Source organism: Rhinolophus sinicus, chromosome 4, assembly GCF_057876585.1.
Source record: "Rhinolophus sinicus isolate RSI-liver-muscle chromosome 4, RSI-T2T, whole genome shotgun sequence".
Classification (NCBI taxonomy): domain Eukaryota; kingdom Metazoa; phylum Chordata; class Mammalia; order Chiroptera; family Rhinolophidae; genus Rhinolophus; species Rhinolophus sinicus.
This window is the reverse complement of record NC_142504.1, coordinates 61,714,088-61,729,145: the sequence shown is the minus strand read 5'-3', so window position 1 is coordinate 61,729,145 and position 15,058 is coordinate 61,714,088. Positions and strand designations below refer to the sequence as shown.

General features: G+C 36.9%; 1 protein-coding gene across 3 annotated transcripts in view; it reads right to left on the bottom strand.

The window, feature by feature from the left end:
- Positions 1-15,058, bottom strand: part of TXNRD3 (thioredoxin reductase 3) — an 83,944-nt gene that overhangs the window by 49,688 nt on the left and 19,198 nt on the right. For all 3 annotated transcript variants that reach the window (XM_074340460.2, XM_074340465.2, XM_074340461.2), the window contains exons 2-6: positions 13,407-13,467; positions 11,450-11,559; positions 9,618-9,722; positions 9,290-9,362; positions 7,703-7,822 (exon numbers count right to left, since the gene is read on the bottom strand). In XM_074340460.2, the coding sequence (XP_074196561.2) occupies positions 7,703-7,822; positions 9,290-9,362; positions 9,618-9,722; positions 11,450-11,559; positions 13,407-13,467 (469 nt within the window). The remainder of the gene's footprint in view (positions 1-7,702; positions 7,823-9,289; positions 9,363-9,617; positions 9,723-11,449; positions 11,560-13,406; positions 13,468-15,058) is intronic.

Below are 15,058 nucleotides of genomic sequence, written 5' to 3'. Positions count from 1 at the left end.
ATTTGCTAGATGGGAGGGAGGTTGGGGGGCTAAGTGAAAAAGATGAAGGGATTAAGAAGTACAAATTGGCAGTTACAAAACAGTCACAGGGATGTCAAGTACAGCATAGGGCATATAGTCAATAATATTATAATAATTATGTATGGTGCTGGGGGGTAAGAGACTGACTAGGGGATCACTTCCTAAGTTATATAAGTGTCTAACCACTATGCTGTACACATGAAACTAATATAATATTGAATGTCAACTGTAATTGAAATTTTTTTTAAAGGAAAAAAAAAAGAAAGGCTCCACTACTCATCAGGAACGTAGGATATTAGAGTATAGGCAAGGGAAGAGGTCACAACGCATAGAGAGACTTGGCCAGTATAAATGTTAATGGCTCAGAAGTCACATCACCCTTTCTAGGATGCCAGTATATAACATGTCAACTAAGATTTTGCAATTGTGACGGGCCAGCCGCCACGAGTCGATCAGTACCTGAATGGGGGAGTGGGAATGAAATAAAAGACACACACAAATGCTAATGCGGCCGGTCTTCAGTCATGCTGAAGCCCTGAGTTTATTATCTCTAACCAATATATACAGTTTGAGTACGTGCAGTTAAACGAAGAAGATATGCATTATCTCAGTGAAAGTAAATCTTTCCAGCTTCAACCTTACTTTGACATAGAAGATACAAGGTCACTGAAACTCACAAAAGTAAATATTTCAAGGAGACAGAATCTACTAATTGTCTAGAAAGCCCTTAGTTTTCTGTGTCTGGGAACTGGCCGTTTTTACCACATTCCTCAGCAGCCGTTAGGCGCTTCTCAGATAAGGCAGAGACAATGTTATGGGGGCAGAAACCGAGCCAGTCTGCAAGGTTCAGGGTTGCAAGAAACCATGGCTCCCCACATGCAATCCAGAGGGTCATTTTGGTTACTATATTACCTGACCCTCACCCCATGATCCCAGGAGGTTACAGCCCAACAGTGATGACCCTCTCCACAATAGAACATACCCTCATATCCTAAGATGCCTCATATCCTAAGATACCTCTGCCTTACTCCCCCAATAGTTGGAAAAGCTATCCTTCCAACCCTTAAAGAACCATTTGTCCCAAGGACCTTGTCAGTTAAACTCACACTTCACATACCTTTTGTTTTTGGTTCTTGTTGTAAAGACATTCTATTCTTTACTAGTGGTTCCCAAACATCAGGACCCCTTGGGAATCATGTTGAAATATACAGATCCTGGGGATCCTGGGACCCACCTTCAAGAGCAGGACCTCAGAATCTGTACAGTTAAAAAGCTCCCCCAGGAGATTTTGATATGGCAAGTCCATGGACTGGCATTTTGGAATCACTTGCTCTATAATTTTATTAATCTGTTTAGTCCTACAACAGTATTACAATTCTAAATACTGATAGGAAAAGTCACTCTCTATACTTTCTCAAAGACTGCATAGCTATCCTCACACATGTTTCAATGTGAACTTTAGAATCATCTGTCAAGTTCTAAAAAGAAAAAAATTTATCGAGATGTTATTTCCTGAACTTAACATAAAATTTACAAATTAAATTGGAAATAATGTCTTTACATTATATTGAGAAATCCCCTCCAAAGTCAGAGTATTTTTTTGTTATACTTTTATATTCTTTTCTTATACTGGGGGTGCCACAAAAACGTATACAGGTAACCCCCGTATAACACGGCACGTCTATAGCACGGTCTCGCTCTAACACAGTTCGAGAATGAGGGGAAACCCTTGTACAACACGGCATCCTAGAACACGGTTTCATTCTAACACGGTTTGAGAATCAGAGAAATCCCCGAACAACACGGAGCATAATAAGAGTTTTTAAGAGCAAAAAATATCTCATTCAAAATTAGGGAAATCCCCAAACAACAAAGAACGTAATAAAAGCTTAGCAGTGATGATGAATAAAACATTATTTAATACATATTAACATGTATACTTTTGGTGAAAATTGCTTTAATAAAGATATTTCTCTTAATTATAAAAATATAATAGTATGTTTTTTTAATTTTTGGAACCTAACTCCCTTTTTTGTACTAGTTCTTTGCTTCGTGTAACATGGATTCACATAACATGGCATTTTTTAGGAACCTAACAACTGTGTTATACGGGGGTTACCTGTACACATTTTAAGAGACATTATCTCTGTACTACTTTTTGAAGTTGAATTGAATTATGGTAGCAATGTATAGTATGATGTTCGCTCAAAAGATAGCGCTAATCAAATGAATGCTAGCATCACCATGCAGGAGGCAGGACAGTCAAAGAAAATGGCGGAAGCACAGTTGTCGTTTGAGGAGCGCAAGGCCACTTTGAAGTGTTCTTTGAAATTTGAAAATGTTGTGGAAGTACGACAGTGGAGGTGTGAGTGTGCAACAGAACCTCCAGCACGCCTAACAACTGCATGCATTCGTGATAAGTTTGAGACGCACGGTACTATGTGAAGAAATGGCATGCGCAGCTATACAAGTGGACACTTTGGTCAACGTTGCTCAAGCAGTAGTTCACCATAATCAGAAGTGTCTAGACACTGATGGTAACCACTTTGAGCACCTCTTGTAATTGCAAAAGTCAAACGTGACTTGTCTTCATCTTTTATTAGCAGTATAAATTGAGTATTACAATTTTAATACACTTTTTTCCTTTCTTAAAATGTGTGTAGTGATCAAGCATTTACAGCATCCATGAAGTGGTCTCCCTAATAAGACATGTGCCCATCTGACACCCTACATAATCTTTACAACATTATTGATTGTATTCCCTAAATTGTCTTTCATATCCTGTGGCAATATTGTAGTTACCAATTTGTGCTTTCTAATCCCCTCCCCTTCTCCCTCATCTTCACCCCCCTCCCATCTAGCAACCATCAGGTTTTCCTCTATATATCTGAGACTATGAGACTATTTCTGATTACTTTGCTCATTTATTCAGTTCTTTAGATTCCACATATAAGTGAGATCATATGGTATTTGTCTATCTCTGTCTGACTTATTTCACTTAGCATTATGTTCTCTAGGTCCATCCATATTGTTGCAAATGGTAAAATTTCATTCTTCTTTATAGCTGACTAATACTCCATTGTACAAATGTACCATAGTTTCTTAATGGACGGTGTAGATGCTTGACTACTGCACTGTACACCTGAAGCTAATGCTGAATAACATTGTATGTCAACTATAATTTAATATAGATATAGTCACAGGATGTGGAATACAACATAGGGAATAGAGTCAAAGGAACTGTAATAGATATATATAATGTCAGAGGGGCAATAGATTGGGGGAGGGGGATTATCACTTTGTGAGGGGTGAAATGTCTATTACATTGTTTTGTACACCTGAAACTAATAATAAAAAAAACCAAAACACTATACTGTACACCTGAAACTAATATAATATTGAATGTTAACTATAATTAAAAAAACATGTAGTCATGGGATGTAAAGTACAGCATAAATAACATAGTAATAGGTGTGTACGGTGTCAGAGGGGTAATAGATTTCTTAGTGTTATCACATTGTAAGGTATATAATGTCTATGTTGTTTTGTACACCTGAAATTAATTAAAAAATAGTTATGCCAAAAAAAATGCGTGTACATTTTTTTGGCACCCTCTGTATATTTCATACATTCCTAGTTAAATTTATTTCAAGTTATTCTATCATTTTTGTTGTAATTTTCCATTATGTACTTAACATTATTGCTGATATGTAAGACAGCTATTTATTTTTGCACATTTATGAGCAATTTACTGATCTCTTATTAGTTCTAATATTTTTAGCTCAATCTCTTGCACATTCTAGCTATGTTGTATATAATTCATACTACAAATTCACAATATCTTTTTCTTCCTCCTTTTCAAATATGCACACTTTCTCTTTCCTATTCTTCCTTGTGTGCATTGGCCAGAAACACCAAAACAATGTGGAGATTAGTAATGGAAGTGTACAGCTCTGTCTTATTCTTGACTTTAATGCAAGTGCCTCAAGCTCTTTTCCATTAAATATCTGCTTTTGACTTGTCTTCATCATGTAAAGGAAGTGTCCATGTCTTTGCTTATTTTACTAACGATTTTATGTATTCCTACTATGATTTCCTAATGCTGATCATTTTTGCACCCCCAGAATGAACCCTCATTAAGTCACAGTGCATTTTTTTAGTACACCGCTGGAGAGGATTTGCTAACGCTTTTTCTAGAATTTTGGCACCTCTATGAGCTATAGTTTTCTATTTCCACATTATTTTTCTGTATTATCATGTCAGCCTCAAAAAAAAAAAAAATTTAAAAAGTAACCCTCTCCATCTTTTTCTAAGTTCTATACAGTTTAAATTACAAAGTATCTGTTCCTTGAAGATCTGAAGAAATTTTACTTGTATATCTACGGTGTCTTGGGGAATGGATTCTTCTTGGACAATGTTTTCTCTGATAATTCAAGTCAATTCTGGTCATTTATATTTCCTTAGAAGATATTCCTTTTCATCAAGATATTTAAAATTCTTACCAATAATTTGCATACTGAATTTGTTTTATCTCTTATCTGTAGTTGTATTTCTTTTTTCACACCTAAATGTTGCATATTTGTACGAATTTTCTCTACTTATTTCCTTGACTGGACTTGCCACAGGATTACTTTATTTGTATTTTCAAATATACTCTTTTATCACTTCTATTTTGGGGAGGGTGTTAACTCATTAATTCCTAAATTTTATTTTTGTTGTAGTTGTTTTTGCCTTGTAGTCTACCTATTTGATATTAACGGCTATTGCTTTGCTTTGCATTTCCCTGATATCTTTTCTTACCTATTAAAAAATTTCCAATCTATTTAAATATTCCTATATTTTTAACAATTATCTCTTTTGGTTTTAGGTGTGTCTTGTAAATAGCATTTGAAAGAATTTTCCTATTTACTCAACCTGAAAATCTGACTCATTCAGCTTTATTCTAATATGTAAAAGATTGCTCTTATGTGGGGCATCTTATTTTCCGTTGTTTTGTTTGTTTCAAATTGCAGTTTCATGTTGTTTTTTTGCACATTTTCCTCTTTCCTTTCTTTTACTTGGAAATTCTACATTCAATTTCTAATCTGGAGATTATGTATACATTTTTAATTTATTGTAATATATATTTCTCTATCAACAGTAAGAATGAACGTACCTAGAACATCTCTCCGAACAAGATTTCAGCATGCTTTTACTTCTTTTCTCTTACCTCTCAGATTCTCTTGACCTCTCTTGGTCATTCATTGAACCTATGCCTAAAAATTTCTAAGCCCCAATTTCCATGTGATGACTAACTAGGTATTTCTTAATATAGCACCTCAAAATTAACCTCGAAGTATTTTGTATATAGGGAAGTTTGAGGAATCTAAAATTTTACCCACTCAAGGAAATTAGAAATTATTTAGAAATATTAAGCACTTAGAAGAGTTCGAGAACATCAACTGGCCTCTCAGGGGAGGCAAAGTGGTGCGAGCAAACACCCTGCTTGCTGTCTCCTCCTTGAAATTGAGGAGCCGTAACAGTTTGAGGCAGTGGGCACAAACAAGGGTGACAGGTCAAGAAGTCATCAGCTCGCGGGGGAAGCCTGCCTTCTGGTATCATCCACACACCACCCTGCCTGGCTGGCTGTCTCCTTTGTCACAGGCCCAGGGTGCAGTTCCATTCTTTGCGGCCTTTTGTCCCACCAAGGAGGCATTCAGTATTTTCTCCCCATTTGGACTTTATTATTATAGAAACAGGGTATGAACATTTTTAATTTTAAAAAGAAACTGCTTTACTACCTAAACTACCAATCTAAAATGTGCATAATTCAAATTCTATTCCATTTAGCCTTTCTGTAGCATTTCATTCAAGTTAGTTCTCTTTGAAGACTCCCTAAGCTCTAAATCTTGCCCTTAAAAATTTAACCCCTCCTGGTTTCTGTGACACAACTCTCCTGGTTTTCCTCCTCTTCCTCACTCACATTAGGTATTAACATATCTCAGGATTCTGTCTGTCTTTTATTCTTTTCCATCCATATATTCTCCCCAGACCATCTCAGCAATTCCTAAGACTTCCACTATCACCTACAATGCTGTAACTATAAAACCAGGCCTTGCCCAGACCTCTCTCGAGTACAAACTATCCCCAGGTATCTATTCCACCGGAATGTTCCGAAAGGACCGTAAGTGGAATACCTATGCAAGATGAAGGATTCAAGGTGAAGGATTCTTAAAAGTGAAGACTACCCAGAAGTTAAACTGCTAAATGGAAAGACTTCCTTTTATCAATTGATACTATAGCTTGACCAACAGCTCTTCACTGAATTGACTGGGGAAATTTGTCCATAGGGAATATGTCCAGTTGTAACTCATTATGCTGCAAACCTGCCTGTATTTTTTATCCCAATGAAATGAACTATATTTTCACACAGTCCTTCTCCTCCCTCACCCTCTGCCCTACCAATGACCGAGATGGCCTGGCAGAATCACCTGTAAGTATCAGAATCATCTATGAAACTTTAAACATGACATGTACAGATCTACTGGATCAAAACCTCTGGGGAAAAAGACAAGCTGTACTTTTCTAAAAACTCCACGTTATTTTAATAATACAAGATCATCATTCCACATCTAATCTGCCAATTCCATGCCTTAAATCCTCTAAGTCCATCTCGTACTCTCTCCAACTTCACAGTCTTTGTCCAGGCCTCACGATTTCTCCTTTGGGTTATGCAACAGCACCCCACCTCACTTCTTTGTCTTTGGACTTGACCCCTCCCCTAGCCACCTCCAGCCTTCTAAGTTCCTTGGTGCCATCAGAGGGATCCAGAATCCAAACTGTGGTTCATGTTCCTCTCCTGCTGAAACTCCTCAACAGCTCTTGCTACCTTTGGGGTAAATTTTAACTCCTCAAAATGTCATTTAAGAGCCTTCGTGACCTGCTTCTCTCTCTAATCTCATTTCTCCCAACATCCCTCCCCCGTTCTTTACTTCACCTGCTCACTATCCCCCAAATATTCTATGTTTTCTCACATCCCCATAGTTTGGATCAAGCTGCTTCGTGTCGTAAATGTCCTACTTCAAGATGCAGCTCAAGGGTCACCTCCCCCTACCTCTGACCCTCAAGGCTCCACTAAGTGCCCCTCAATTTGACACTCAAAACAGCACCACGAACTATAGTATACTAAATGACTTCTCTTCTCTTCTCTTTCAACAGACTGTGTGCTGCATAAGGACAGGGACTGTATTTTCCTCAATTCTAAATCCACAGAGCCTAACCAGTAAGAGTTTATTGGATGATTTTGTTTTCCATTTTTCATTAACCAAAGACATACATACATAACCAGTTGATAAAAAAGAAAATGTTATCACAATAATGGAAAAAATCCAAATAATGGCTCTTGCAATTCTATTTTCCTTATACTTGAAAGAAATACAAAAATAGGAATTATTCTCTCTCACATTCTACTAAGGGTTTGGAATGGCTATTCCCTTCTAGGCAGTAAGGCCCATGAGAGCAGGGCCAGTTTTAAATGATCACCGTTGAGTTCTCTGTGCTTGCCTGACACATAGGAAGTTTATAATCAGTGTTTATTAATAAAGTTCAAACTCAGCTACAGAAATATAAATATTATAGCAAGTCTTTCTCTAAGAAACTCGTTTTTTTCTCCCAGTCTATATTTTTATATACCATTACCCACCTTGTTGATTATATTCCCAGCCAAATTTCCTTGAGTCACTTAATGCCTGCCCCAAAAGGGCAGCTTGATGCATCAGTTTCTTAGGAACACAGCCTACATTTACACAAGTACCGCCAAGACCTGAGAAAGAAAACAGTTTTAATGTTTCGTGTGTGTGTTTGTGTTTGTGTATGTGTGGGTTTACACATGTGCAGAGTGAGTGTTATTAAAAACGTGGAAATAACAAACTCTAATGATTGTAGGGTCAACCTCATACTTCACAATAACACACAAATGATTAACCCAAACTTTTTAACCAAGGGTTTGTGAAAGAGGCCCACTGATAAGCAAAAATATGAATTGCATTTCAACAGTTTTCTGGAGACAGAGTCCAAAACTTTCATTTGAGTCTGACCTACAAAGAGATCATAACTGTACCAGATTAATTAGACAGATACAATATCAAGGGCCAGAACCCCAGCTTCCAGCTTTTACTCTTTGTAACTCTCACTCCTCTGAGTAAATAGTAGGTCCAATGCAAGGTAAATCAGCTTTACTAATATTAAATTCTTGGCTAAAATTTTTTGAGTAGTTTTGAATTTTTAAAAATGATTTTCATATTTTGTCAGGGTTCTGGCAGGAAACAGATGACACTCTCAAGCTGCATAACTAAGGAGATTTTATAGGGAAATGATTATTAGGGTATGGGCAAGAGAGCAAGGAGGGATAGAGAGGTAGTGACAACTAGTAATAGCGGGCCCATCACCAACTCCACATGAAGGGGCAAACACACTGAGCAGGCACCATAGCCCAAAGCGGGGTGGCAATGACAGGGGCTGTGGAGCCATAGGGAGATGGAGCCAGCCTGCAGCAACTGGCAGGGTGGGAGTCAGGGAAATGAAGATATTTGAATGGGGATGAAGACCCATCCCCATTCTCCTCCATTCTGTTCTCTTCCCATTACTCCAACTGGCCAAGTCCAATCAGAAGCCAGAGGGCAAGGCTACCAATTCATCAGACTTCTGGGGCATAGAGCAGGGTAGAGACAATGGAGGATGAATTTGAAGCATAAACAGAAAATATCCAGCACAAAATCTATGTGTTCTCTTTTATAGTGAAAAGAACATGGAAAGGTGAGTACTCTCATTTATAGCAAAGTCACAGGGCTGGAAGCTCACTATACACTTTATTAGACTGACCTGGAATGATCACACACACACTAATTCGACTGGCCATCATCCAGCCATGAAAGTCCATTATGAAATCAATGCAAAAACAAAGAAAAATGCTATGGCAAGCTTAAGTGAGCACAACACAGTATAAACAGCAAATACGACTATGTGAAAATATTGCAGCGTGTGTACAAAAATTATTATGGCAGAAGTGTTGGAATACTAAGCTCATGAAATTTTTTTGCAAAATCTTTCTTAATCAGCACTTGTTAAATATGCAATCTTAGGCCAGTTACTTCACCTCACTGAGTCTCAGTTTCCTCATCTATGAAGCAGCCTAGTTATAACTCCAGAGATTGTTGTGAGGATTAAATGAGACTTAACAAAGCCAAAAACGTATGTGAAGAGCAGAGAACAATAAAGAAAAACAGCTTACCCCAGGATGTGCCCTGAGGTGATGGGACCACAAAGTCTAGCACCATAACTTTCTTTCCCAAAATGGCAGCTTCCTACAAAGAAAAAAGCCACAAATAAAGATCTTTTCATCTTCCTAATACTCCCCCAATTTTTCGTTTCCCTAAATAAAAAGGCTGTGCTTGTGTCATAACACAGTCTTTTCTCTTTATTCAACCAACTAATTACAATAAAAACTTAGACAGTAACATCAACATTGGCTTTGGTTTTTTTTGTTTTTTTTTAAATAGCAGAAGAAATTCTTATGGCAATCACCAGGGAAATTATCTTCAAGTTTCATTTTTTCATACCTGAGCACATGCAAGGCCACCAGAACCGCCACCAATGACAATGAGGTCATAATCATATGCTGACTCTTCCTGAAGAAGCTTCTGTAATAAACCACTCTGATGTGCCTATGGTTTAATGAAAGGAGAGAGTATGGTATGACTTGTTTTAAAACTGTTTCTTTGCACCCCTGCATGGATTTCTTTTATAAATATCTTGGAAAAAACAATCTATAATTCATGAAAATCGGAATTGTAAATTTATCTGAATGGTATTAAAATAAGGTCCAACTAGCTAAACCGTATGTTAAAGTACACATTTGTTATCTCCTGATTGCTAGGCATGTGTCAAATGACCCAGAGGTTATGGCTTTATATCTATGTCAGACGAGGTCCTTTACCTTGGTCTAATCGTTGAAATATCATAACCAAGTGCAATAAAATAGCCAACTACCATTTTTCAAGGTCCTATGCATTTTGTTCACCTGTGTTAGGCTTCCTTCTGAAAACAATTCTTATGCATCATCAATAGGACATGCACTTCACATTTTTTCATGGTTTCTCATAAACTAACCTAAATTTTGCAGCTCATTGATAAATTTCCTATACAACACAAACATTTTGCTTTTTCTTTCAGCAATCACCATGAACCTGGTTCTATGCTACATTTTTTTGTTCACTTGGCCCTCATGATCAGAAGTAGTTTAGATGAGGTTAGAGGTTCAGTATGTGATTTTGCAACCATTTTCCTTATGCAAAGTCAGCTGCTCAATCAAATTATGTTGGCTTTAGAAACGCGATGCTGGAACTAGATCATCCTGGGAAGCACAACAGAAGTGCTATGAAACTACAGGAATCAAAAGATGCCATGTGGCCCCCTGACGGATGGGTGCCCACTAAGGCTCTCAGCACATTCTAAAAGGACACCTTTGGCTCCATTTAGATGCCCTTAGAGAACTCTGTCTCCTAAGCATCTGCCATCTAAGAAAACACCTTTCAGTCTTGAAATAGAGTGGAAATCTCTGCATCTCCAGATTCATCCTCTGACATCATTTTCTAGGTTAAGGTTGGCAAGACCAGCATTCCTGAAGGTGTTTAGGGACGACAATTAAGGTACTGACCACCATGTGAATTGAGTTATAACTTCGAGGATTAATAAAACAGACTGTCCTAGATAACAATGCTGATCATAGATTAACGTCAAATGCAGATAATCTTCACCCCCAAGAAAAATATAATTTTTAATTAAAATTTCAAGTACAAGTATTTAATCAATCACTGATTACTACCATTTGCATACATACATAAAAGATACAAGAGAGCAGAATTTTTTAAAAAGTAAATAACTAGTAATAAAATAAGGACCTTATTTAATAAACATCAATTGTTACCTATCACTATTTAACTGAATGACTCCTATTTATTTTTGCATTCTAAGAATCAAAAAAATTCATAGGCGATAGACCTTTGCAAAGCTCCCAGGGTTAGCAGCCCTGACAGGAATTCTACTTACCCTTGCCAGAAATGCTAGTGTTGACCTCATTTTATTAAACCTGAAAGAGGGAACAGCCCTTGTTTCTCTCCCCATCAGGAGGAGGAGACCAAGGTTTGCAGGGTGGCCCACCTGGTTGTCTGGCAACCTCAAACAAAAATCTTCTCTTTCTTAGTTTCTAATGTATCTAAAGAGCTAATTTCCATCAAAGTAATCAAGATTATCTGATAACCAATCTATCTGTTTTTTCATTTTACAACTTCCAAAAGATGAATAGACTCCTATAAACCACTTTACCCCTTTTAAATATTTTTAAGAACAAAATGAACAAACAGACTTAAAGAATACATAATATCATTATTACCTGGAAAGTTCGATCACATCCACCTATATGTATTTTATTCACAAATACATTGGGCACAGTTATCTGATTAGTGATCTCTGACAGCACTTCTTGAACACTGGCCCCATCATCTAAGGAATAAAGATAAAAAGAATTAATGCCAACAATGATGGTTTTAAAAGTAAAAATTTGAACTGTTTCACTAAATATATGTCATATTTTATATCTTATAAACTCACAATATATCCACGAGACATTTATAATTCAAATATCACCATGTTCTTGGTAATGTCTAAATTAATTTAAAAAAAAACCAAAATGCATAACATTATATGACATGAAACTATCAAATTTCAATAAGCCTGCAAACAGCAGACGAAAAATAACATTTTACAAGAATTAGTAACCAAAGTATACATTAATAATAAAATACTAAACAAATTCAAAGCACTCATTTCTTTTTTTTGGACAGCTATACTAGTCAAAAACTGTTTTGGTCAAAGAAATAATTAAGTCTCAATAGATTATTTAAACTATATAATGAAGGGACACCATATAAAAATATTATGTGCCATATATTCAAAGCTTTACTAAGATATAAATGCATTGTTGTAAATTATATCATTTGTTAAAAAAAAAAGAAATGGTAAATAACATAAAAAATAAAATAAATAAATAATTAAATATATAAAAACATTGAAAGGATTCCAAACCTTTGTAAGTCTAACTGAAGTGTTACAACACTCAGATGCTCACATGTACAGATCCATAAAAGGGTCAGTGTGTTATACAACTTTATGAAATAATGACTCAAGAGGGGAAAACATCCAGGTTTTTAAAGAAAACCTTAGAGAATAAAGACCAATCTACTGATTCCTTTTAAAATAAACACTCCTAAATTAGATTGATATAAAAAGTCAATGACTATGTCAGACAAATAGATAAAAATCCTCTTTAAAGAGCAAATATCAAGATAATATCTGCATCAATATGAATAACTCAGAAAATATTTTCTACAATTATATTTGAAAAATCATTACGATCACAGATCAAAATGTATTCTCCATCCCTAAAAATAAAACCAGGCCATAACTACTTAAGACTGTTTGGTATACTCTTAAGAAAAGACTCAAGATTCAAGAACATTTCATTTACTAAAGTGAATGGCTAAAAGGAGTTGGTGAAGTCCCATAAAAGCAGACATCAGTTTTTTTTCTGTTCACCACTGTGTATCCCACCCCTGCAAATCACATGCATGCGTAAAGTGTTCAATTAATATTAGATCAATAAATGCATGTTTGACAATAATTCAAAAGTATAAAGCTAAAAGACAAATGCATTCTCCCTCATGAGTAATACAATCAGGAATGAGGAGCAGAGTCTTTTCATTTATTACAGCTTAACCTACTTTGCTAGAAAGTTGCCAGACTCATCTGAATTGCCTGAAGTACTTCAAAGTTAGCAGCTTATAAATCTTCCTCCCACTCCCTCTCCCTCAAATACCAATCTCATATACCAATAATACATAAAAAAATCTACACCAATATCATTGACTACATTCCCTATGCTGTACTTTTATCCATGTGACTATATACTTCTTTTTTCTTTTTAAATTAGTTCCAGGTATACAAAACAATGTAATAATTTACACCCCTCACAAATACGGGTATTAGACTTATTGGGGGGGATCATCTCGTAAGTTATAAAAAAAATGTCTAACCACTGTGCTGTGTACCTGAAACTAATATAATATTGAATGTCAACTGTAATTGAAAAATAAAAAAAATTCAGTGTGGAAAAATAAAAAACTGCACCAAATTATCTGTCATTTAGAAGTTCATTTTCTGCATGGTTGAATATAGAGCAAAAATAGCTCATCTACCTCAAAGAGACAAGAGTAAGTTGAACAAAACAAATGAAAAGAGGTCAATCTTATTGACATTTATTGCAAACAGTATGTACTAACCATTCTACTTACCAACTTGATCAAGTTCCAAGATATTATATTGAACTCCCAAAGAAGAAAAGAGTTCTTTAACCTGTAACAAAAATTTGCTTAAGTTCTACTCTCACAAAGATTCAACAGTTATGAAATATGGACATAGTAATAAGGGATGTTCAAAATAAATGTTCTTCAGTAATATGAGCGCTGGCCTATGGGTAGTTTTTTGCCCTTCCTCTATACATCTTCCTAGAATGATCTCAGCCTATCTCTTCCCTTCTTTTACCATTTGAATCCTTGACTTTCAACTCTATAACTTTTGCTAAAACCCCTTTTCTGAACTCAAGACAGGCAATATTATTTCTTCACCTGCATGTACAGGCAAGTAAACTGACAATTCACACTGCCAGCTGTCACCAGTTGCCTGAACAAGAAACCCTAGGGCCTTGCTACTCATGTAGGGGACAGAGGCCCAGCAGTACAGGCATCACCTGTGCAGAATCAGGCCCTGGATCAGAACCCGCATTTTGACAACTTTGTGAGCACTGATTAGGAGTCATTTTAATGACTTCCTCTCTTAAAACATCTTCCTACTCTGCACTAAATTCCCCATCCATCCAATTAATTACTAAGTCTTAACAATTCTCTATGTTGGACTAGTTCTCTACAGTTACTCTCTTAATTTGAGCCACCGACATCAATTACTGCAATTTCTCAGCAGCATTCTAGTTCTCTCTGCATCTAGCTTTGTCCCCTCCAGTTTTCTAAATGGCAACCAAAGTAGTCTTTTAAAGCCCTCTTTTCACCATTACTTAAACCCTTCAATGCCCTCAGCCCTCAAGATAAAATCCAAAGGTTACAATTCCAGGATGTTGGCATGAGGACCCTGGGAGACCTGCTCCTTGACAAAATACCCACAACTGATGGAAATTATTTTTAAAACAACCATTTAAAGTCTCTGGAAATTGTCCTGAGAGCACACAGCAAATGAAGAAACATGTATTCAAGAAAACCTACTAGATGTCAATAAGAACAGGGAGAACGAGTCCGAGGCACTTCAGCCACAACCTACACCCTCGCTCCCCGGCCCTAGGTCAACTTGATGGAGACTCCACCTCAAGTGAGCAGCCAAGAAAATGAGGCTCCCTAGTCCCTGAAATCTGGTCACCAGAAGGGGCTGACCACCAGCATTTCTTGGTCTCCCAACAGCTCTGAGGCTACATTCCTGGTAAGTGTGGCCAACAACACGGGGGCTCCCTTCCTCTACCCAGCCTGCACTCGGAGATCAAAGGCTTTACCCCAGTCTGAAAATACTGGGGCACTGATCAGCCTTGCCTCAGCCCACTTGTAGAGAGAGGTTCCAGGCTAGAAGAGGTAAGCCAAGAAGATCAGAGGCTAATGCCCCACCCAGTGCCCTGCTCATAAAGCAGAAATGTTACTCCAAGAAAATCAGGTCATTGACCCCACCACCAGCTCTAGAGCAACGTCTCAGAGATTTTACTGGGGAAAGAGGTGGCCATAGATCAGAGAGCTCCGAAATTCTACCCAAAGGAAATTTTTAAATTAACTGTGGGGAAGTTCAAGTCTACAGGTGCTCTTGAAAACAATGCAGATTTTGGTGGTCAGCAATTAAGAGGAGGTTGGTAGCTCCATGAGAGAAACAAGCTAACCTGCAAGTCAGCAACTTT